At 38.0% G+C, this 26036-nt stretch overlaps 1 protein-coding gene across 1 annotated transcript in view; it reads left to right on the top strand.

Moving 5' to 3' along the window:
• Positions 1 to 26036, top strand: part of PLEKHH2 (pleckstrin homology, MyTH4 and FERM domain containing H2) — a 112812-nt gene that overhangs the window by 54139 nt on the left and 32637 nt on the right. The window contains 9 exon segments of the mRNA XM_047745630.1: positions 754 to 898; positions 3564 to 3700; positions 3808 to 3918; positions 4084 to 4170; positions 5723 to 5881; positions 13371 to 13451; positions 17084 to 17263; positions 21485 to 21593; positions 22465 to 22577. Coding sequence (XP_047601586.1) covers positions 754 to 898; positions 3564 to 3700; positions 3808 to 3918; positions 4084 to 4170; positions 5723 to 5881; positions 13371 to 13451; positions 17084 to 17263; positions 21485 to 21593; positions 22465 to 22577 — 1122 coding nt within the window.

Raw genomic sequence — 26036 nt, forward strand, 5'->3', positions numbered from 1 at the left:
CAGATTCCATTCTTGACATTTTACTCTGACTTTCCCTTTATAGGGAGTTGTAGATGTTCATACTAATATATCATAAAAAGAGAAGAAATGGAAAGATCTAGAGAAGATATTTACATTTCTCAGAGTTTTAGAGGTCTGGGCCCATTTTTATTATACCCCATGTGCTTTTCCACAGCCCTCCCCGCCCTCATGGTTAATTGTTTAAAGGAAATATCACTATTAATGATGTAGCGAAGATTCCTAATTTGGAAAGATTTTTCTGTCACTGCCAGGGTTCCCTTCCCTTGCTTGAAGTACTTAATTAAAATAAGTATTGTTAAGTATTAACAGCATTATGTTTTCAGGAATTTTTTGTATTTGACAAATGCCTTGCTAATGAGAATTTGGGATTTAACAACATGACTTCGATAATGCCAAAATAAATTCTTGTATTAAAAAAAAATCTTATTCCATGTCTTCTGCTAAAACATTTCGTATCTAAAAAGAGAGGTGGGGGCGCCTGGGTGGCTCAGTGGGTTAAAGCCTCTGCCTTCGGCTCAGGTCATGATCCCGGGGTCCTGGGATCGAGCCCCGAATCGGGCTCTCTGCTCAGCGGGGAGCCTGCTTCTCCCTCTCTCTCTCTGCCTGCTTCTCTGCCTACTTGTGATCTGTCTGTCAAATAAATAAATAAAATCTTTAAGAAAAAATAAATAAAAATAAAAAGAGAGGTGACTTTAGAGATGGACACATCTAGGCTGTCATCCTTTTCTTTAGAAGGCAACGCAAATAAGCAGCAGCCCGTTCTTGGATGACTCCTCTGGGTCCGAGGAAGAAGATAGCTCCAGATCCAGCTCCCGGACTTCAGAGTCAGACACGCGCAACCGGGGTGGACCAGGCAGCCCCAGAGCCATGAAACGCGGTGAGGGAAAGTCTCAGGCATATGAGACAACTCCATGTAATTCAGGATATTTAATAGGAAATTTATCTCCATAATAGGGCTTTTTAAAACAATCGAAGTACTTGCTTTTACCTGAAGTGAGAAGAGAATTAGCCAGGACTAAGATGCTTATATTTTAGTCCTAATTCTCTTCTTAATTCTTTCTGTGATTCCACCCAAGTCATATGATCTTTTTATTTTAACCTTATCTCTAAGAGAGCAATCAATTTATTATGGGAATAGAGTACAATAACTGGCCAAAACAAGGTTTCTCTTTTATAGTTAGTGTGTGGCATTTTGGATAATTTATGGGATAGACTTATTTCTGCTCAATGTGTTATGCTAAGTGGCAGAAAATATACCTAAAAACTTGGTGGTTAATGTGATACTAGGATGGAAACGAAAACTTTACTTTGGGCATGTCTAAGAGTTTTAGTGGATTTTGAAGAAAGTTTTGGTATAGGTAGAGGTGACAGAGAGACATAATCACACTAAATGACACCTGTATTTTATGAAAGCCTTTAATGCAGTGTGCTATGTTGGTTTTCAAACCATGTTCCATGGAACTCCTAGGTAATTCTCAACCCCTCAACTTCTGGAGCTGCTCAACTTTGATAGGCTTAGTATTTTGGGCTTCCACCAGCCTCTTTACTCCTACCCTGACCCCCAAAAGCCAGTATCAGGTTACATCACACTATTGCTCAAAATACTGCAAAGACTCATAACGGTTATAAGGTGTTACGTGACTCTTATGTCTTCAATCTCATATCCTTTCTCCTTCCTTGCTCAGCTCAAGCCACACCGACCCTCTTGCTGTGCCTGAAATGTGCCAGCATGCTTTGATTTCAGGACCTTCACACTGATTGTTTCCTCTATCTGGTATTCTTCCCCCCAAATGACTATCAGGCTAACTCTGGCACCTGCTACAGTGCTTCGCTCAAACACTGTCTTCTCGGTGAGATCCACCCTGAGCATACCATTCAAATTGCAATCCCTTGCTCTTCTCCAACTACTTTTAATTCCCTCTAGTCTGCTCTATGTTATATCTTTTCCTAGCACTTACTGCCAATTTTTTGTCTGTCTCTATTCTGTCTCTGACTAGAATCTATGTCCAATGAAGGCAGAAATTTTTCTGTTTTGTCGTCTGCTCTGTCCCTAGCACCTAGGGGAGTGCCTAGCACACTGGCCCTGGGGCTGGCCGCCTGAGATTTGCACTCCACCGTTGTTCCTGCCTGGCTGTTTGACTTTGAACAAATGTTTTGATTTAATCTCTGGATCTTATTCTCCTTAGAGAATGAAGGCATTAATCAAGATAATCTCTGAGGTCCCTTATAAATATAAATTTCTATTGTTCTATGAAAAATAAAGATATTATTATTGTCATGACTGTTACTTGTCTTAGTCAAATAAACAATAATAATGATATAGTGATGTCCTAACAAGTCCCTTAAATGTTAATAAACACTTTAAAAAAATTGTCAGATACTGCAATGAATAATGATGGAAGTCCTTGATTTTATTATATTGAAACTCTCCAATTGTAGGGACCCTGCAAATGTGGCTTGCAACCTGCAAGTCATTTTCTAAAAAGAAGCAAGTGAATTATTGTGAAAATGTTCCCTTGAATTTTACTTTGTAACTGCTGGCAAATGAAATAGTTTGTTTATATCTTTAAGTCTTATTGCTTTTCTTTTACAAAAAGATTTAAAAATTTTTTATAAACTGGTAGTATTCAACTTATATGAAAAATACTACTGATGCTGATACTGATACTAATACTTCTTTTGGATGTGAATTACTTTAAAAGTGATTACGAGGCACCTGGGTGGCTCAGTGGGTTAAAGGTTCTGCCTTTGGCTCGGGTCATGATCCCAGGGTCCTGGGATCAAGCCCCACATCAGGCTCTCTGCTCAGCAGGGAGCCTGCTTCCTCCTCTCTCTCTCTTTCTGCCTGCCTCTCTGCCTACTTGTGATCTCTATCTGTCAAATAAATAAATAAAATATTTTTTAAAAAGTGATTACAAAAACTAAGTGGTTTAAAATGTAATTGTAGGGGTGCCTGGTTGTCAGTCAGTTAAGCATCTGCCTTGAGCTCAGGTCGTGATCCTGGGGTCCTGGGATTGATCCCCACATAGGCTCATTGCTTGGTGGGAAGCCTGCTTCTCCCTCTCCTACTTCGCCCCTTGTGCTCTCTCTCTGTCAAAATAAATAAATAAAATCTTTCTAAAAAATAAAGTGTGTTTGTACAAACATTGATAAATTGAAATCAAACATTTGTTTGCCTATATATATGTAATACATACAATGTGAATATGTGAACACACATTTTTAATCCTTAATAAAAGATACATTAGTATCCTTGCATATATCTTATATATGTATATATGTCACACAGTTTATGTAAAATTCGCTGTGCTTGTAATCATACCAACATGTTCTGCTCCTGTGACTTCCTTGAAGGTTTACATCATAATCCTTTAGTTCTGTTTTCTGCTTTAAAAGTTCTTTATGGCAAAGGTATGAGAATAAATCTAGTCTAGGAAGGCTTATGATTTTGGAATAGCTGTATTCCTTAGGAGAACTCACAGCTAACATTTGGGCCACCTGATTATTAAATATTGACTTAATTTATTTCTTTATTCATCTAGGTGTGTCTCTGTCTTCAGTGGCTTCTGAAAGTGATTATGCCATTCCCCCAGATGCTTACTCCACAGACACAGAATACTCCCAGCCAGAGCAGAAGCTCCCTAAAACCTGCTCATCATCCAGTGATAACGGGAAAAACGTAAACACTGAACCAGTTTTTTTTTTAAAGAAAGAAAATATTAATGAATCTTGTTAGTTTGAGGCTCCAAAGGGAAACTTAAATTTTTAAAATTTCTTTTTAATTAGGAACCACTGGAAAAATCAGGCTACTTATTAAAAATGAGTGGTAAAGTCAAGACTTGGAAGAGGAGGTGGTTTGTTCTTAAAGGTGGTGAATTACTTTACTATAAATCTCCGGTGAGTGGGAAGCGCTTGCATTTTAGAACTGACTTCCTCAAACTAGAAATCAAACTCCTGGTTGATTTTTTTCCCTGTAATGCAATTAATGATACAAAGCATTTCTTACTACTACTGTTACAGGTAATCAATCACTCTTCCTTTGGTTTTCTTCCTTTCCTACAGAGTGATGTAATTAGAAAACCCCAGGGCCATATTGAACTTAGTGCATCCTGTGGTATTTTAAGAGGAGATAACAAACAAACAGTTCAGGTACTTTTTTTTAACCTTTTTTTTTTTTTACTTTTTCTTTTTTGTATCATGCAAAACTCAGTTCTTAATGATCCAAGCTAACAGAGAGGAGATTGGATGATTCAGTGTTTCTTTATTCGTTTTGTTAAGTGTGGTGCCTCAAAAATCATGTGAAACCCTAGAGCTTCTCAGTTAAAAATATAACATCAGCTGGGTTTATGTTGAGTACCTGTCCACAGCACTTCCTTTGCCCTTTATCCCTACACGCTTCTTTCCCTATGCTTGATCTCGCAGCTACTCTCAGCAGTCAACTGTCTAGCTACTTTAGAGAAGGCTTATATGAGAAACGAATTCCCAATATTATTAGTTTGATAGTCTGCTAACTTCAGGAGAGCTTGCATTTTGATATAGAACCAGAAAATGGCATTTCTTCTATGAACTTCAGCTGCTATAACACCTAAGTGGGAAAAATACTGGTCACACCCTAGACATAGCTGCTGGCCATTAACCCACACGATAAGGCCAGTCTTGCTAGAAGCCTACTAAATGTAAAACATACACTTTTGAGATAGTTTGATAAATGTGATTGAAATTCAGATACTTTATTTCTGAAATACCTTCAATAAATATTATATTCTTATCTTGCTCCTTTGGAGAGTGGAATAAGGCTCATTTTCAGTGTTTTCTGGGGATAATAACCTGAGAACTGCCCAAAAATGTAGAAGGGAGAATCGGGAAAAATTTCATCCTGAAGCATGGCAGATAACAATCTGGGTGGCACAGTCAGTTTAAGCAGCCAAATCTTGGTTTTGGCTCAGGTCATGATCTCAGGGTCCTGGGATTGAGCCCCACATCAGGGTCCAAGCTCAGCGTGGAGTCGACTTAAGATTCTCTTCTCCCTTTGCCCCTCCCCTCCATGTATACTCTCTCTTTCTGTCTCTCCTTTTCTCTCTCTACCTCTAAAATAAATAAATAAATAAATAAATAAATAAATAAAATCTTTAAAAAAAAAAAGAATCAGCTACAAGCTTCTGAAATATTTGGAAATTTTGAAATGGGGTTAATTTAAGATTGAAAAATTGTGAGTTCGTAATATCTTATATGTTATAAGAATTGCTCTTCTTCTAAACACTTCTTGTTTTATTTATAATTGATTTCTTCACTTCTATAACAAATAACTCTTTATTTGCTAAAAAATATCTTATTACAACCTCCAGTCATGCTGCTGCTCACTTCAACAGCCAGGAACCTGTAGCACATTTAAGGGAGAAAAAGAAATGGTAATGATTAAATGAGATAAAAAACCATGACTCAAAAACTTAATACTCTGAAAATTTTTAAAGTAAATGGAAGTGAAAAAATTATTTCTACACCAAGTTAATTATTGTAATTCTCACAAAGTGGTGAAACTACTCTAAATTATGTATGGAATCATTTATTTAGCAACTAGGATTCAAGGTATAGCACGTTTGTTTCTATGGTAATTAATGATGTTTTTAGACTATACAGGGAAATGCTAATAATCCTAAATCTTCAGAGTTTCCGTTCCTATCTCTTTCTCATCCCATTTTAGTTGACCACTGAAAAACACACATACTATCTGACTGCAGATTCTCCCAATATATTGGAAGAATGGATTAAAGTGTTACAGAATGTTCTTCGAGTACAAGCTGCCAGCCCTCTTTTTTTGCAGCCTGAGGGCAAACCAACGGTGAAGGGATTGCTCACCAAGGTAGGACCTTTATGTGCATAGCAGTGTCTGAGGCAACTGGGGAGGTAGCCCCATGATCATCAGTGGGTGTCAGAGAATATGTGTATTAAGTATTTATATTGTCTTGGGTGGGAAGGGTGTTTTATTTTGGATACCAAATGTTCTTACCATCAAAAATTTCCTGGGGCGCCTGGGTGGCTCAGTGGGTTAAGCCGCTGCCTTCGGCTCAGGTCATGATCTCAGGGTCCTGGGATCGAGTCCCGTGTCGGGCTCTCTGCTCAGCAGGGAGCCTGCTTCCCTCTCTCTCTCTGCCTGCCTCTCCGTCTACTTGTGATCTCTCTCTGTCAAATAAATAAATAAAATCTTTAAAAAAAAAAAAAATTTCCTAACCAGGGGCACCTGGCTGGCTCAGTGGGTTGAAGCCTCTGCTTGGGCTTGGGTCACGATCCCAGACTCTTGGGATCGAGCCCCGCATTGGGCTCTCTGCTCAGCAGGGAACCTGCTTCCTCCTATCTCTCTGCCTGCCTCTCTGCCTACTTGTGATCTCCATCTGTCAAATAAATAAATAAAATCTTTTTTAAAAAAAATTTCCTAACCAGAATTTTTAAAAGATAGTTGAAAAGCTTGGGTAAGTGTTTGAAACATGTGAAAAACAAGCTTTTCCTAGTTAGTAAGTAAAGGATAAATATCAGTGGGGGAAAAGGAACAAAGGACACAATGGGAAAGAAGTAGAGTTGGTAGACCTAAAAAATACAAGCGATATTTTAAAAAATCTGGTCAATTGGGTAGCTCAGTTGGCTTGGTGTCCAACTCTTGATTTCAGCTTGGGTCTTGATCTCAGGGTCGTGAGTTCAAGCCCAATGTTGGGCTCCACATTGGGCATGGAGTTTACTTAAAAAAAAAAAAAAGTAAATAAAATGCAGATCTTAAGTATAGAGTGTGATGGGTTTTGACAGATATTTACTATCAGTCTATTGACATTTAGAACATTTCAATTGCCCCAGAAAGATTACTTGCATGGCATAGTTTACAATGAAGAAAAATTGGCATCAACTTAAATGTAGAATAAGGAATAGTTTAAACAAGTATATATAATCAGATAATGATTTACTATACAGCCATTTTAAATAAAAGAATATTTAGTGCTATAGAAATATGTTATGATGCATTATTAGATGATAAAGTAGACAGCAGTATTATATTATTATCCCATTTTATTATATATGTATAGAAAAATGTCTGAATATGAAATATGCCAAGATATATTATAACTCTGATTTCATTCTTGCTTAATTCTGTTTTCTCATTTTTTTAGAATGAGGAAGAATTGATTTATGCTAAGATAAATATTATTTTTAAATTTAAAAAGTCCTATTGATCACTTTAAGAAAAATATAATAAAACATTCACACGTAAGTTATCACACACAAAAATAACCTCTAAATAATCATTCATCATTCATGTGCCTTGTTTATGTAAGAAGTTAAAAATTTAGATTTAGATAAGCTATGTCACCGTGTAATTTATACTTAGCATGAATATGGGAACATAGATAGGTGCTACTCGGTAATATTTGCAGATTGACCAGCTCCACCAAAAGTAAGAGAAAAATTTCACCAATACATTCAACAAAGAATTGTACTGTGTTTTTTCCAAAATGTTACATTACCGGGAAAATGTTTCTTCAGTTACCAGTGACTTAGAGACTCCCTGCTATTATGCAAATATATATTTTTCAGTGAACACAATGCTACTTTAAATCATATTCTTACTATAATTCATAATAACTAGCTGTCCTCTGATTTCAAGGACCATGTGTTTTAAACCCTTAGACTTTAATATGATCCTGTGGCTAAGGGTTTGTTACGTCTCCCACAATCTGTTTGTTTGACTGTTTTTTCTTTGTCCACATGGTACTGTTAGTTCCTGCACATTACATTTCTGTATTCCCCGCCTCCCATCTCACAGTTGCATTTTAAATGAAGATAAGTAGATGTGATTATCAGATGACTAAACCACTTGGGTTTATAGACAGGCTACTTATTAGGTTCCCTTCCTGCCATTTTTCATGTCCACCCCCTTATTTTCACCCTCAGAGCCTTGTAAGAGAAAAACTTCCCTCAGTTATTCTGAGAGATTTGTTCTGAGCTCACATTCAGGCTACAATTTAAGCTACTATAGAACAGCACTTGAATACTTTGGAGGGGAGGAGGTGTTTTTCAAGTTGTCACGTTGTTATTAAGTACAGAAATGTGTCAGCCGATATTAAGAACTTGACTAATTTTGATTCTGGATTAGTCACTCTTGCAACTTTTATTTTAATACTTAAGAAAAACATTTTCTGGGGGCGCCTGGGTGGCTCAGTGGGTTAAAGCCTCTGCCTTCGGCTCGGGTCATGGTCCCAGGGTCCTGGAATCGAGCCCCACGTTGGGCTCTCTGCTCAGCAGGGAGCCTGCTTCCTCCTCTCTCTCTCTGCCTGCCTCTCTGCCTACTTGTGATCTCTGTCTGTAAAATGAATAAATAAAATCTTTAAAAAAAAAAAAAAGAAAAACATTTTCTGTATAAAAAGTCATTTATTTAAAAACAAAAATTTAGGGGCGCCTGGGTGGCTCAGTGGGTTAAGCCTCTGCCTTTGGCTCAGGTCATGATCTCAGAGTCCTGGGATCAAGCCCTGCATCGGGCTCTCTGCTTAGCGGAGAGCCTGCTTCCTCCTCTCTCTCTCTGCCTGTCTGTCTACCTACTTGTGATCTCTGTCTGTCAAATAAATAACTAAGATCTTTAAAAAAAAAAAAAATTTATTGAGCAGTTACCACATGCCAGGCAATGGGCTGAAGGACATCAAGATAAATAGGCCACTGCCCCATCCCTCAGAGAACCTCATGACCTATTGGGAAAGAAAAGGAAATAGCATATTATAATGACATGTACTAAGCACAGTTACGAGACGCATGGTAAGGTCACAGCGAAATCTAATTTAGCCTGTGGGATCAGGAACAACTTCTGAGAGAAGAATCATTCATGCTGAGTCTTCAGAGAGATTTCCAAATGGAAATGGGCAAGGAAGGTTTCCCAAGCTGGGAGACAGGGAGAACAAAGACAGAGTATCGCAAAGACAGAGCACCACCTCCACTGAAGACAAGTCCTTTGGAGAACAAGCTGGAGGGTTCTGATCATCCTGATCATGGACGGCTTTTTTGTTTAGTTAAGGACTTTATTCCGCACCCTGAAGGTGGCGTGAAACCCTTCGGGCTGATAATAGGAGCGGGGGCTCGTTCATGTTATTAACAGATCATTCTGCTGAGAGGAAGGCAGATTTGTCGGAGGCAAGCTGGGGATGCAAAGCAGAGATAGCAGAAGTGGTTCTTGGGAAAAGGATGAGACTCTGAACTGATCATAAGCAAAGAGAGGAGAGAGTGAATATAGATAATGTTAGGACATAAAATCTTTGGTTAGATTTTTTTGAATTCAGGGTCCAGAAATGGGAAAGACAAGATTGGCTGGGTGAAAGATGAGAGAGCTCAGGGTGGGGCACCTGCATGGCTCAGTCACTCGGGTTAAGTGTCCGACTCTTGACCTCAGTTCAAATCTTGATCTCACAGTCATGCTTGAGTCCTGTGTTGGGCCCCATGCTGGGTGTGGAGCTTACTTAAAAATAAAAAATAATAAATGAGAAGAGAGCTCAGGGAGGAGGAGCAGTTTTAGGATGATTCAAAGGCTATTTGGGACCATGCCAATTTTTAGAACTTTCAGGATACTTGAGTTAAGGATTAAGAAGTCCAGCAGGCAGTGGCAACACCAGGCTACATCAGAGGAGGGGGCTGGGTTGGAGAGAAGGATTTGGGGAATCCTCAGTATGTATTTGGTGGTTGAATTCGTGACAGTGAGAGAAGTCTCCCAGGCACATGTGTGTTGCAGCCGAGCCATGGACTGCTGCTGGAACACTGGGTTTTACAAAAGCTGAGAGCACATAAAGGAAGTATGTGAAGAGACCCTGGGAAGCAAGTCATGAGGGCTAGGGAGTAGAGTGGTGACAGGAGGGAGTGGTCTGCAGTATCAGATGCTGTGTGGAGTGCTTAGCAAGAAAGGCAGACTGCAGTGTGTTGGAAGATGAAGGGGAGATGAGTAAGTGCCGTATTTGACTTTGAAGAGCTGTCTGCGCAGTCCAGCATGTCAGAAGGAATGAAGCTGAAGGGAGCATGGTATTAGGAGAAGCATTTTTAGGATGGCAAAGACATACCTTGAGTTTGTGAGATGAACGGAAGAAGCCAGGAGAGAGGTGAAGTGGGATCATGACCCGAGCCAAGGCAGAGGCTTTAACCCACTGAGCCACCCAGGCGCCCCTCTTTCTTCTTCTTTTAAACAAAATCCAGAAGAGCCTCTCAGCAAAACTGGAGTATAATGCATCTGGCTGTAGAGAGCATACTATTGAAATGATTTATCTTTAAAATAGAACAATGTGTACCTTTGAAGAACTACAAGTTAACAAAGACCTTTGCCAATTCACATGTAAAGTTGTTTTAAAAGCACTGTCTTTATGCGTACATCTGATTATATCAAGATTTCTTAAAACTCTGACCTATTCTGGGAAATTCATAATAAAGCAAATTAGGCTAGAAGAATCCTTGTAAAAATTTAAAGACAACCTCAAATCCCAGGGTTTTGGCACATGAAATAATTGAAAAACATTGTTTTTTACCTTGGATCCGTACAAAGGTCCTGCCTATCGGTTCTGCCTGAAACTCTGAAGACACAGTATATCATACCCTAATGATTAGCCTCTGTCATTATACAAAGTAGAAACTCCCACGGTCATCTCTCCTCTCCCAAATTCTCAAGCCTATAGCTTCCCCACCAGATCAAAATACAATCGGTTGGGGCACCTGGGTGGCTCAGTGGGTTGAGCCTATGCCTTCAGCTCAGGTCATGATCTCAAGGTTCTGGGATCGAGCCCCGCATCGGGCTCTCTGCTCAGCAGGGAGCCTGCTTCCTCCTTTCTCTCTGCCTGCCTCTCTGCCTACTTGTGATCTCTGTCTGTCAGGTAAATAAATAAAATCTTTAAAAAAAAAAAAAGAAGAAGAGAAGAAAGAGAGAGAGAGAGAAAAAAAAAGAAGCCTGGGTGACACAAACTATTTAAAACTTCCAGGATATTTGTCTATAAATATGTTTCTAAATTTAATTAAACTGAAACAAGTCTTGCCAAATGAAACATTTTTTGGTTTTGCTCAAGCAGGATTTTAAATCCATCAGACTTTAGATGATGGTATTTGCTTAAACTGCAGCTTTGAAAGCCCAAAGGCTGGCTGCATGTGTGGATTTAAATGACATGTGTTTTATTTCTCCTTATTCATAGTGAAGAAGGAAGCATTTATTGAGTAACTACTATTTCCCTTTATTTACATGTTCTCCCTTAGTCATCACATCAGCCCAATAAGATACACAGTAATTACACATTATGGACAAAAAGGCTGGGGCGCCCAGGTGGCTCAGTGGGTTGAGCCTCTGCCTTCAGCTCAGGTCATGATCCCAGGGTCCTGAGCAGAGAGCCTTCTTCCTCCTCTCTCTCTCTGCCTGCCTCTCTGCCTACTTGTGATCTCTCTCTGTCAAATGAATGAATGAATAAATAAATAAAATCTTTTGGGAAATAAAAAAAGGCTGAAAGGTTAAGTCAGTCACCTGAGGACCTCCATCTAGCATGAGGCAGAACTGGAATTTAAATGTTGTTTCCTTTGACCTCAAAACCCAGGCCTTTTCTACTACAGTGACTTGCCTCCCATAAAATCTGTTGTGGCAGTTATTTTTCTTCTTCTCAGTGTACTATCAGAACAGGCCATTTCAATGTAAGTCATCCCAAGGGCCCTGCAAAACATACATACCTCCTATTCTCGCCCCTCATGTCCCTTCCCCAGTGACCTCTCCTATCCCCGCACTGCTCAGTCTCAGACACACCATCCCCGGGCTTTCTCATTTACCTGTTTTGTCCAGAGTGTTCTTCCCTCAGATGACTGCATGGCTCATCTACCTCCTTCAGGACCTGACTTGATACCAGGGAAGCCTTCCTGAGCCCCTTCTTTTAAACTGTAAAACACACCCCCTCCCCTCTCCCCAAGCACTTCCTCCCTTTCTTCTGCATTAGTTTTCTCCTTAATACTTATCACCATGGGCAAGTGTGACAACAGCATGTCGGGCTTTAGTTTTACTGGCCAGTGTCTTGGTTTCTAGAAGGTAGACCTCTCCAGATTGAAGCCCATTCTGTTGCAGGAGAGGCGCTAGCTTCAAGGCTTGGCAGGGCTGCCAGGGAAGGAGGACTCTAGGGCAGGTGGAACCAGGCATGCCACATTCTAGATCTGGAGCACTAGGGCTTATTGGAAATCTTGTCCACTGGCGAGAATGGAGTTCTTGGTGTTTTTCTAGGCTTGACAGTGTAACTGGGACTCTCCGGCAAAGATCTTCAATGCCGGTACCTAGGCAGGACTGGGCCAGGGAGGAACTTACAGTAAGGATCTTCATAAAGCCACCAAATGATGAGAAACCTACAATATTCAGTAAAAATTTTAAGTAAATGTCTTCCACATGGAACAGATATAAATGTAAATATTTTGTGTTGTTTTAAAAGATTTTATTTATTTATTTATCAGATTGAGAGAGCACACAAGCAGGGGCAATGGCAGGCAGAGCAGGCAGAGGGGGAGGAAGGCTGAACAAGGAGCCCGATGCAGGACTTGATCCCAGGACCCTGGAATCATAACCTAAGCCAAAGGCAGCTGCTTAACCAACTGAGCCACCCAGGCTTCCCATGTTTTGTGGTCTTATTGATGATATATAGCATACTGTTGGTTTCATTGTCTTCCTTGCAAGGTTGTGATCTCCTTGTTTAAAGAGCCTGTGTCTTGTTCATATGCCTTTTCCCAGGCCCTAGAGCCATCTCTGACCATTCAAAATCAAGAGCTAGATTCAAATTCTGTCCCCCTCATTGAACATAGTTCCTGACATATAGGCAATATTCAGTATATAGTTATTATATTAATATTATTTTCTTGTTGTGTATGAATCCATTTAGAGAAGGCACCAAATGTTTTTAATGAGTGAATCTTTAACATAGGGGAAAGCACTAGATTTTGAAGGTTTTAATCTTCTCTTTCTAACATTATTAGGGGGTTAACCCAGAGAGCCACAAGGTTACTGAAAACCTAGGAAATATGGTAACTATGAAATACACTTACTTATAAAATAGGCATTTTGTTTTATCTGTCTCTGAATTCTCAGCCCTAGGCATAGTCCTTGACATACAGCAAACATTTTTTGAGCATTAAGCGGTGAACACCGAAGCCAGACGTGCCCTGGTACTGCTAGAACAGGTCAATCTTAAACCACATTTGCACAGTCTAGTTGGAATATCACTTAACCTTGAACAAACTGAATACATACAGAGTTTCTGGCAGAGTGCATATGCTATATTTCAACGTGTCCAAGTTCTGAGCTACATTTGTAATTCTTTGAAATATGATTTCAGGTAAAGCATGGCTACTCCAAGAGAGTCTGGTGTACACTTATAGGAAAAACATTATATTATTTTCGTAGTCAAGAAGATAAGGTATGTATGTATTTTTAATAAGCTAATGTTGGTTTTAGCTCAAAGTGTTCTCTTTCACGCTTCCACTACTAGCTAAAACTTTAGAATTTTTGATAAGGTTGCAGTCTTGCATTAAATTTATTACTGAGATAATCACATACCTATAGAGGTCTTGATTCTTAATTAGAAGTCTTAGCAATTTTTAAGAAATGCATCTTGGTCTTAAAAGAGAGGTCTTCCCCACTCCCAGCATCAATTTCTCATCTTTTCCCAGGTTCTGACAGACTAGGTAAGGTTGAAGGAAGGGGACAGCAAGATAGGAAGGAAAAATCTGGGGAGGGAAAGAATCCAGCCCTATCCCAGGCCCTCAAATCCCTTGATACCACTTATCTATCCACTGATCTATCCATCTTCTATCCTTATATTCATTTTTAAATGAATCTCCTCCCAAAAAGAACTTGAGTTGTCTTCACTCTCAGAGGCGAAAGGTGGGATAGCTTTCAAAGGTGAAATGTATGCCCAGTTATCACTATGCTGCATCACTTTTGGATTCCTGAAACTAAAAATTGAACCAACATGGGCCAAAAGTACTTGCACAAAATGTTGCCAGCTCCACAGAATGGTCTGTGACTGATTATTGTGTTAATGAGATCAAGCTTCTTGCTCCAGTGACCATGTAGGGTCATGTCAGTCCGTTATTATTTCTCTGTTCCATTTTCAGATGGCACTCTCAGTTCTGACCAGTATGTATTTAAGATGCATGCCATTATTAGTGTTGCTCATGGGATGGAAATTAACACAATCAGCTATGAAAAACGATACCTCTGAGGTCATGTGGGAAGATACTAACATAAAAATGTGACACGGATAAGCCCAGTACAAAATCATACATTCAGTATAACCCCAACTAATTTTAGTCAGGAAAACAGAAGACACTCTGTGTATCCCAGGTCTGGCAGTTCTAATATAGAATTAGGGACATCCATCACTTTTAGAAAAGTTCTATAATGCTTAGAAAGGTTGGGGGAACAGAGGCCAGGGAAGCTGCCCCTGGATGTCTGAGTCCAAAGCACGGAGGCAGCTGGTCCTCAACAGCTTAGCAGAAAGCTCTGTGACGCTCCCATCAGCCCATGCGTCAGACTACAAGTGTCTCGAGAGAATTACAGCTTCTCCTTAACCCTTACCTTCCGCACCTTGTGTAGGTTTTCTCAGGGGCAGGCTCTGAGAACCCTGGAGAGAAGGGGATTCTGACAAGGTTCCCAACTTCTCGTCTGCACTTACCAGGAGATTTTAGAGGAGGATGGTTGGGATGGAGAATTTCTAATTCTCATGCCGGCCTATCCATGTAAAAAAAAATGCATAGCAAAAAAATCGGAAAGAACCATACAAAGAAAGGGGCGCCTGGCTGGCTCAGTCGGTGGAGCGTGTGACTCTTGATCTTGAGGTTGTGAGTTCAGGCCCCACACTGGGTGTAGAACTTACTTAAAAATAAAATCTTAAAAAAGAACTATATCAAAATGTTGAATAATTATCTGTAATGGAAGAATTTATAAGTGATTTTTTCCTTCTCTTATACCTTTCTATATTTCCTATAATAAGTATATGTTTCATAAAGAGGATATTATTTAAAATTTGCTAAGAGAGTAGAACTTAAATATTCTCACTAATAATAATAATGTAATAAAAATGGGTAACATTGGTCACAGAAGAAACAATTCAGAAGGATGTAGATGGATGAGTAGAAATCCATTATAACCCCTGGAAAGTATTGAGAACGTATGTGAATCTGGATAGACCTACTTCATCTCATGTAAAACAATTTGTTTTTATCTGGATCAGTGTCTTTTTTTATTCAGTCAAAATATGTAAAAATACTAGGTCTTTTTACTGTTTTTTTTGGAATAGTGAATTAGCAAATCCTTTGGTAAAATGAATAATCATCTTTAAATGCTGGGGTGCATGGACTCTTGATTTTCATATAATTGGATATGCCTAATCAGGATAGTATTGTCATATACTATCACCATAGAATTAGTTTTCTTTATCCCATTTTTAAAAGCTTGCTACCTATGTATTATTATAAATATAATGTTATAAATATATAATAAATATATTCAATAAATAAAATTTTATTTATTTAATAAGTAAAACATATTATTCATTATTTATTTATTTGGCTTTTGCTTTCCTGCCTTTCTTTTTCTGAAAGCATGTAGGTAAGTTAATTTTGCATTTTTTTCCCTTCAGAAGTAAATTTTCTTCTTTCAGTGCCCAGAAGAGTGCTTTGCACCATAGTGACTACTGAGAAAATAGTTATTAATTTAATGGGGAAAAGTCATGTTTCCCATGCAAGACAATACATTTAATGAAATGATTTAATTTGATTAATTTAATTTGATTAACACTATTAATCAGCTATTAGGCAGATAATAATTCAGCTTAGATAAGATATTCAGGTAAAACCTTACTGAGAAGGTGACATTTTAATTAGGTCTGAAGGAAGTAAAAGAGCTGCCATGTGGATATTTCAGGCAATAGCCTGCCAGGCAGAGGGAACAGCCAGTGCAAAGGGCCTGAGGCAGGAGTGTGCCTGGTGTGTTTGAGGAGGTCAGTATTGATGCCAGAGTTTGGGGCTAAACAGAAAAATTAAGTTGCCAGCAACTGAGATAGAAAAGACTGGGCAGAGCAAGTTGTTTGAGATGCTATTAGACAGTTAATAGAGAAAGTGAGTCTGGAGTTACAAATGTAAGAGTAGCTGATATATGCCAGTACTAAAGCCATAAGCTTGGATGAGATCACCTGGAGACTGAGAGTAGATGGGAAAAAAATCCAAGCACTGAGCCCTCAACCCAAGCATGCAAATGGATGATGGCAAATATCCTTGAGGTTAGAATGAACATTTTCAGACTGCAATTGCAAACCTGATAAAATATTTTAGAAGCTGTAAATTTGAAGCAGACCATGTATTTTCCTAGAATAAATGTACTTAATTAAAGCAAAAGTTTTAAAACAAATATGCTAAATATTCAACACAGCGGATTGGATTGCTTTTGACAATAAAGTAGGTAAAACTCAATATAAATCAGCTTTAGGAAGTAGGAAGTTTTTTCTTACTCTTAAAGTAAGATGGAAGAATCATGACATTATCTTGTGATACATGTGTTAATAAATACTCTCAAAACACTTCTCATTGGGATTTAGGGTGATAGTTAATCACACTTCTTTGTATCAGCTCCCTAGCCTCGTCACTCTATGAATAGTATTGAGACTTTGTCTATACGTGTCCTTTTGATCCAGTACCTTAACTAATGAATTCTGTGGGGGGCAGGGAGGAGGAAGTCAAATGAATATTTTGACTGAATTACGTAATTACTTGACTAGGAAATGGGTCATTTTAGTGTAAGGAATAATCTGCACAGAAGTAGCTTCTTGGCTAGTAGTTGAACTCTTCGTTTCTATGACAATTGGGCATTTTAGTTGGGGCTACTCTTTTGTAACAATGTGGATAACCCAACTGCCTTTAGGCATTCATTTAAAAAGAAAGATATGCTAAGATATGCTTTATAAATGTAAGCATGAAAGGGACTATGAAAAATTTTAGTGGGAAAAGATCTAAAAAGTGCCTTCCTCATAATCACTAACATTCACTTTAGTTTCCTTTAGGTCAAATCAAACTGTGGGAGGCTAAAGTTGAAGAGGTTGATAGATCCTGTGATTCAGATGAAGATTATGAAGCCAGCGGGAGAAGTCTGTTATCTACACATTATACCATTGTGATCCACCCAAAAGACCAAGGTCCAACTTACCTCCTGATTGGATCCAAACATGAAAAGGTACCTAGGGACTTACTGGTTGATTTTGAATGGTGTACATTCATGTCATTAAGTACTGGTAATAATCATCAAATCAATTTTATGGACACGAAGAAAAGAACTTTATTAAAGACCTTCAGCTCTATTTTCAGAGATTCTTCATGTCCCTCGAAAGTAGCCTTGTTCACATGTCATTTTTCTATCTTCTCATCAAAAGTGATCTCAAGGCTGAAATTAGTACATGAAGGCAGAAGACAAAGGGAGCTTATTTTCAAAATGTGTATCTCGGGGCTCCTGGGTGGCTCAGTGGGTTAAGCCTCTCCCTTCAGCTCAGGTCATGATCTCAGGGTCCCGGGATCGAGGCCTGCATCAGGCTCTCTGCTCAGTGTGGAGCCTGCTTCCTCCTCGTTCTCTGCCTGCCTCTCTGCCTACTTGTGATCTCTCTCTCTGTCAAATAAATAAATAAAATCTTTATTTAAAAAAAACTGTATCTCTTAGACTGAGTATTTTGAGGTGACTCCAAGGCCTCCCCCTTATATTTTTTACTCATTTCCAACAAAATTTTGGTTTAGATACAATTGAAAATGAATCATTATATGTATATGTATGTGTAATATGTAAACAATATAAAAGTTAATATAATGTAAAATAAATATATCTAATTTGTGATAAAAGAAGCATCACAGATTAAGGGGAGGTAATGGATTATTCAATACATAGTATGGTATGCTCATTATATACTGAGGAAATAGGCTATTTAGGAAAACATTAGTTTTTCATCTCACACATATAGTAAAATAGTTCTAAATGAATGTAAAGAGTTAAATGAAATTATTTTTTCAAAGAGACTTTATCTGATCTCTGAGTAGAAGGCACTTTCTTTTTTTCATTTTTAAGATTTTATTTATTAATTTGACAGAGAGAGGGAGAGATCACAAGTAGTCAGAGAGGCAGGCAGAGAGAGAGGGGGAAGCAGGGTCCCCTCCGAACAGAGAGCCTGATGTGGGGCTCAATCCCAGGACCCTGAGATCATGGCCGGAGCCAAAGGCAGAGGCTTAACTCACTGAGCCACCCAGGTGCCCCAGAAGGCACTTTCTAAAAAGAAAAAACAATGTAAGAAATCACAGTAGAAATGGGTGATAATATTCAAGAACAAAAAATTGAGGGGTGCCTGGGTGTCTCAGTTGGTTAAGCATCTGCCTTTGGCTGAGGTCAGGATCCCAGGGTCCTGGGATCAAGCCCCACATTGGGCTCCCTGCTCAGCAGGAGCCTGCTTCTCCCTCTCCCTCTGACCCTCCACCCAGCTCATGTTCTCTCTCTCGCTCTCAAATGAATTTAAAAAAAAACAAAAAACTTAAAAAAAAAAACAAACTGAAATGCTTCTCTATATCGAATAAAATCACAAGCAGAACCAAAAGGATAATACAAAAAAATGAAATTTTTCATGGATGGCTACTATATCTTTAACATATAAACATATATGTAATATACATTATATTAATATTATAATATTAATATATTTATATATAATATATATTAATTTATAATTACATCTGGGTAATATATATAATTTATATATATAAATCATATATATTTTTATATATTATATATATTTTATATATTATATATATAAATATTATAAAATAATTTATATATTATATATTAATATTATAATATTATATATTAAATATATATTATATATTTACATATATAAACAACTTATAAATTACTCTTTCTTTTATATATATATATATATATATATATATATATATATATAAACAGCTTTTATAAATTACTCTTTCTTTTTTACGGCGTGGTATTGCATTGTCTGTATATACCACATTTATTTTAGCCATTCGTCTGTCAGTGGACATTTAGTCTGCTTTCAGTTCTTGGCTATTGTGACTATTGCTGCAGATAAACATGTGAGTGCAGATATCTCTTCGTGATCCTGATTTCAATTTGTCTGGATATGTACCCAGATGAACAATTGCTGGAACATAGGGTGGTTCTATTTTTAGTTTTTGTGGAGCCTCCATAATGTTTTCCACAGCAACAGCATCAGTTACATGCCAACTAGCAGTGGCTAAGTGTTCCCTTTTCTCCACATCCTTGCCAGCATTTGCTATCATTTTTTAAATATAAAAGCCATTTTTTTAAGGTTTTATTTATTTATTTGAGAGAGAGTGTGTGCACAAGAGCAGGGGGAGGGACAGAGGGAGAAGCAGACTGCCCACTGAGCAGGGAGCCCAATGAAGGGCCCCTGGGATCATGACCTGAGCCGAAGGCAGACTCTTTACTGACGGAGCCAGATGCCCCAATACAAGCCATTCTACTGAATGTGAGGTAATATCTTATTATGGTTTTGATTGGTATTTCCTTGGTGATTAGTGATGTTGAACACCTTTTCAGGTATCTGTGGGACATCTGCATGTCTTCTTTAGAGAAATGTCTATTCAGTTCCTTTGCCCATTTCTTTTTCCTTTGCTCATTTTTTAATTGGGCTAATTGTTTTCTTTACTATTGAGTTGTAGGAGTTTCTTATATATTTTGGATATTAACCCTTTATCAAATAAATGATTCTCAAATATTTTCTCCCATTTCATAAGTTGCCTTTCATTTTATTGATTGCTTCCTTTGCTGTGCAAGTTTTTAGTTTAGTATAATCACACTTGTCTGTTTTTACTTTTGTTGCCTGTGCTTCTAGTATCAAATCTAAGCCGTCATCACCAAGGTCAACGTCCAAAAGCTTTGTCCCTATGTTTTCTTCTAGGACTTTTGTTGTTTCAGGTCTTATGTTTAAGTCTTTATTCCATTTTTGAGTTGATTTTTTGTGTGTGGTATAAAATAAGGGTCCAATTTCATTGTTTTGCATGCGGATATTCGGTTTGTCCAACACCGTTTATCAAGGAGACTATCCTTTCCCCGTTATGTATTCTTGGCAGTCTTGCCAAAGATAAGTTGACCATATATGCATGGGGTTTTTTTCCAGGCTCTCTGTTCTGTTCTACTGGCCTATATGTTTGTTTTCATGCCATACCAAGCTGTTTTGATTATTGTAGCTTTGTAATATATTTTGAATCAGGAAGTATGATGCCTCCAGCTTTGTTCTTGCTCAAATTTGCTGTGGCTATTCAGGATCTTTCGTGGCTCCTTAGGATTGGTTTTTCTATTTTTGTTAAAAATTCCACCGGAATTTTTATAGGAATTGCACTGAATCTGGAGGTGTTTTAGGTAGTGAGGACATGTTAATAATACTAATCCTACCAATTCATGGATACTAAATATCTTTCCATTTATTTGTGTCTGTTTTAATTTATTTCATCAGTATTTTATAGTTTTTTGGTGTACAAGTCTCTCAGCTGGTTTGTTAGGTTTATTCCTAAGTATTTTATTCTTTTTGATGCCATTGTAAATGGTATTATTTTCTTCATTTTCCTGTTGGATAATTCATTATTAGTGTATAGGAATGCAACTAACTTATATATGTTGATTTTGTATCCTGCAGCTTTGCTGAATTCATTTATTAGTTCTAACAATATTTTTTTTGAATCTTTAAGGTTTTCTATGTATAAAATCATGTCATCTGTAAAGAGAGATCATTTTACTTCTTCCTTCCCAATTTGGATGCCTTTTATTTCTTTTTGTTACCTTATTGCTCTGGCTAGGACTTCCAGTGCTATATTGAATAGACGTAGCATGAGAGGGCATCCTTGCTTCGTTTCAGATCTTGAAGAAAAGTTTTCAGTTTTTCACCATTGAGTATTTTAGCTGTGGGCTTTTCTTATATGGCCTTTATTGTGTTGAGGTAAGTTCTTTCTGGGTATTATTTTCTTCCTTAAATTTTCCGGATTTCCCAAGTATTTTGAATGTGTTATTCGTATGTATTCAGAGTCAGATTTTAAATTTGATAGACTTTATTAGGTTTCTTAAAAGAATATGAACTGGTTGCATTTATTCTAGTTTTTCGACATCATATTAACTTCCTTAATTTTATCATGCTTTTCTAAGAAACATCTATAGAAAACAATAAAAATGTGAACAATGGGAAAAAGCACTATGAGCATAATTCAAGTGAGCTTGCTTCAGATCTGTTTGACTAGATGACTTTTGGTTATTATTTAAAAACTAAAGAATTTTTTCAGTGACAAAGTTCTCTACTGTTTATACAGTTGCTTTTTCTTTAAGTCATCAAAAATTATATCTTGGTTAACATCTCTATTAATGTGTTTTGATTTTAAGGACACTTGGCTTTATCATCTGACTGTTGCAGCAGGAAGTAACAATGTAAATGTTGGATCAGAATTTGAACAACTTGTTTGCAAACTGCTAAATATTGAAGGAGAACCTTGTAAGTTCATAACGTATAAGGCTTTATAGTTTATGAAATGGACCCAACTCCCTTAGCCTAATTGAGTTTTTACTTTGTGAGTTCTTATTTAATGTACCCATCTGTTCATTGGCTTTGTTCGTCACGGGCCGGGTTTCTCACTGTGGTTCTTAGACTCCATCAGCCCCTGATATGCCATGTCCTGTAATCTTTCTATCTTCACTCACATTACTCCATCTGTCTGAAATTTCCCCTTCCTTCACATTTCTCACTAACCTGATAAAATCCTACCTACCATAGGAACTCCCCCCACTAGCAAGCCTACTCCACATCAGCCTCTGGCTTATAAAAGGTGCTTAATAAACGTTAAAAGTATGTCCCAATGCCCTGTGCACTTAACTCTTTTATAGCATTTGTTGCTGTTCATTGAAATTATTTTTTATGGCTCAGGTGTCCCCATTGAGAATATAGATTCTATGCTATACATAATACAGAGATCATATTTGTAGTATCTAGCATAGGAATTTAACAAATGTTGATTTTAGGAAAGACTTTGAGTTTCTCTTTACCTTTCTATCTCCCTCTACTTTGGCTTCTCTTCTTCTGTCTCTCACCAGCTCCTTCTCGGATGCATCTCCTACCTGGGTCACCAATCTTTAGCACATTTCAGCAATGTGATAGTGCTCTCCTAGATTAGTTTATCCAAAACAGAAACATGAAAATCCCAATGGCCTGGAAACAAGTAAGATAACATTGCCAAAGTTTTCTTGTGACCTGTATGAATTAAGGTTGTGAGCTAGGCCTGAATGAGCTCATTTCTAGAGGGCTAATTAATGGGAGGCCAAAATAAGTGAATCTTCTGTTTTCTGTTCACACTTTATTATGTATTTAGCTTCTCAGATATGGAGACACCCTACTTTGTGTCACAGCAAAGAAGGAATCATTTCCCCACTGACAACACTACCTTCTGAAGCTCTACAGACAGAAGCTATTAAATTATTTAAGGTAAAATTTTATATGGGCTTAAACATTGTTAAAATTTTAATTGGAAAAAATAAAAGTAAATAATTTAGGTTGCAAACTTTCACTCTCTCCCCCAAAATTAAAATATGATCGTCACCATCATTTTTTTTATCATAAAATTTTTGAAATTATTTTTATTAACATATAATGTATTACTTGCCCCAGGGGTACAGGTCTGTGAATCATCAGGTTTACACATTTCACAGCACTCACCATAGCACATAGCCTCCCCAATGTCCATAACCCAGCCACCCTATCCCTACCTCCCACAACTGATCATTTTTATTATTAAAAAAATTATTATAAATAATTTAATAATATAAAAAATTATTATTAAGAAAATCTACTGAAATAAAATTAGGTGAATTTAATATGCATTCTGATTGAGGATTTGGGGTTTACTTAAATAAACTATGAATGGGGGGGCACCTGGATGGCTCAGTCATTGGGTGTCTGCCTTCAGCTCAGGTCGTGATCCCAGGGTCTTGGGATTGAGCCCCGTGTTGGACTCCCTGCTTGGCGGGAAGCCTGCTTCTCCCTCTCCAACTCCCCCCTGCTTCTGTTCCCTCTCTCGCTGTGTCTCTCTCTCTCTGTCAAATAAATAAATAAAATCTTTTAAAATAAATAAATAAACTATGAATGGTTCGAGCAGTATAAAACCCTTAATATCAGAAGAATCATTTTCCTTTCAACCTCTCAAAAGGAGGGATTTCTCACACCATACCACCCTCAATGTTGGAGGAGCCGGGTCAGCACCCTCTTCTCCAGTGCTATTCTCCAATCCTTACTACTCAATTTCTATTAGAAATCCCTGATCACTTGAAACTTTTGCCATTCAACGATATCACTCTTTATCCCCTCATCTCTGCATTAGTCATTTTCTGGTAACTCTTCAAATCTCATTAAGGATCTTAGCTCCCAGTTTACACTCTTTCTTTCAACCTCCAATTTTGCTGTTATGTTGAACAACTTTATTTTCACTTCACTTACCAGTGCATGGTCTTAAGACTCCTGACCTTCTTGGGGTGCCTGGGTGGCTCAGTGGGTTAAAGCCTCTGCCTTCAGTTCAGGTCATGATCCCAGGGTCCTGGGATCGAGCCCTGCATCAGGCTCTCTGCTCGGCAGGGAGCCTGCTTCCTCCTCTCTCTCTGCCTGCCTCTCTACCTACTTGTGATCTCTCTCTCTCTGTCAAATAAATAAATAAATAAATAAAAAAGACTCCCGACCTTCTTAATGCCAGGAAGCTTCACCTGTAGTCAGCTTCACCTTCCCATTCTCCATGTCCATATCCTGACCCCACCATTCCTTATAAGTATACTACCTCTAAAAGCTTCAATTCTTTTTTTAAATAATTTTTTATTTTTTTAATTAACATATAATGTATTATTAGCCCCAGGGGTACAGGTCTGTGAATCACCAGGTTTACACACTTCACAGCACTCTCCATAGTACATACCTTCCCCAGTGTCCATAACCCAACAGTCCTCTCCCTACCCCTCTTCCCCCCGGCAACCCTCAGTTTGTTTTGTGAAATTAAGAGTCTCTTATGGTTTGTCTTCCCCCCGATCCCATCTTGTTTCATTTGTTCAAAAAGCTTCAATTCTAATATCTCTTTCTATAACCGTTATGTCTTAGCCTACAAGTTCTCTTATTTTCTTATTCTCCCATTTTTCATCCTGAGATCCTTGTTTTGAGCCATTCACTTTTTTTGTTTTGCAACCATGTGTGGACTGGAGCCAATATAAATCTGTGGTCTTTATTCTTTGGGGCTGACTTACTCTTCTTTTCCTTCTCTTTGGTCACAACCCCCCGCCAAACTCCCTATTCAATAATGTTCTTCACAACAAACTTACCTTCTATTTCATCAAGAAAATTAGAGAGCATCAGACATGAATGCCTCAAATCTCACTCCCCAATAGACATTCTTTCATTTATTTTCCTTCTTTTCCTTTCCTCCAGTCTCAGAATCTTGTGTACCTTCTGTGGATTCAGGTCTTCAATCCACACCAGGACGTTGGTATTTCATTTTGCCCTAGTTTCTTAGAGTCTCAATTTTTATCTTTCTTTTGGCTTCTTGCCTACATTTCTCCTATCTCAAAAAAAATCATCTGTTTATTAGATAACATAAATTATTATTAATTTGGGGGTATGTTATGATATGATGGTCATGGAAAAATCCTTTATCACTTAGAGATCCATAGTGAGCTATTTATTGATAAAATAACATGATGTACATTAAGATATTCCAGAAAAAAGGTGGAAGGTGGTTTGAATGAAACAAGTTTGCAAAATGCTGACGATTGTAACACTGGGTAATGGGTACATGTGTGATCGTTACACTGTTCTCTTTATTTTTGCTCATGTTTTAAAACTACCATAATGGGGGCGCTTGGTGGCTCAGTTGGTTAAGCATCTGCCTTTGGTTCAGGTCATGATCCCGGGGTCCTGGGATCAAGCCCTGCGTCAGACTCTCTGCTTAGCAGGAAGCCTGCTTCTCCATCTCCCTCTGCCTGCCTCTCTCTCCCCCTCTCTTTCTGTGTCAAATAAACAAATAAAATCATAAAAATAAATAAAAATTTTTAAAAAATTTAAAAAGCCTCCTGTAGAAGACACAAATACCCCAAACAAGAAAGATTCCATACAAATATGTTGGAAAATCTGGATGAAGTAATAAATGTTATAACGAAGTATAAATGGCCCAAATTGAATGGAGAATGAAATATAAGTAGGGGGATTTGCCAAACTGTATAAGAATAGATCATTTCAATCCTGTTTAAATGTCTAAAAGCATGGAAAAGGAAGGAAATTTCCCCAATTCTGGTTTTTTTTTTTACTTTTTATTTCAGAAAATTTTGTTATTCCTTATGCATAATCCACTCCAGTCTTCTCCATGTTGATGCAAAAGTTGGGTATTCATCCTTTCCGATGGCTGAGTAATATTCCATTGTATATATGGACCACATCTTTATCCATTTGTCTGTTGACAGGCATCTCGGCTTCTTCTACAGTTTAGCTATTGTGGACATTGCTGCTATGAGCATTGGGGTGCATATGGCCCTTCTTTTCACTACATCTGTATCTTTGGGGTAAATACCCAGTAGTGCAGTTGCCAAGTCATAGGGTAGCAGCCTGGTGGTAGGTATTAAGGAGGGCACGTATTGCGTGGAGCACTGGGTGTTATACATAAACAATAAATCTTGGAACACTACACCAAAAACTAATGATACATGGTATGGTGACTAACATAACACACACACACACACACAAAGAAAATTTCAGGGGTGCCTGGGTGGCTCAGTGGGTTAAAGCCTCTGCCTTCGGCTCGGGTCATGATCTCAGGGTCCTGGGATTGAGCCTTGCATCAGGCTCTCTGCTCAGCGGGGAGCCTGCTTCCCTTCCTCTCTCTCTGCCTGCTTGTGATCTATCAAATAAATAAATCAA

Source organism: Lutra lutra, chromosome 9 (assembly GCF_902655055.1).
Source record: "Lutra lutra chromosome 9, mLutLut1.2, whole genome shotgun sequence".
NCBI classification, from domain to species: domain Eukaryota; kingdom Metazoa; phylum Chordata; class Mammalia; order Carnivora; family Mustelidae; genus Lutra; species Lutra lutra.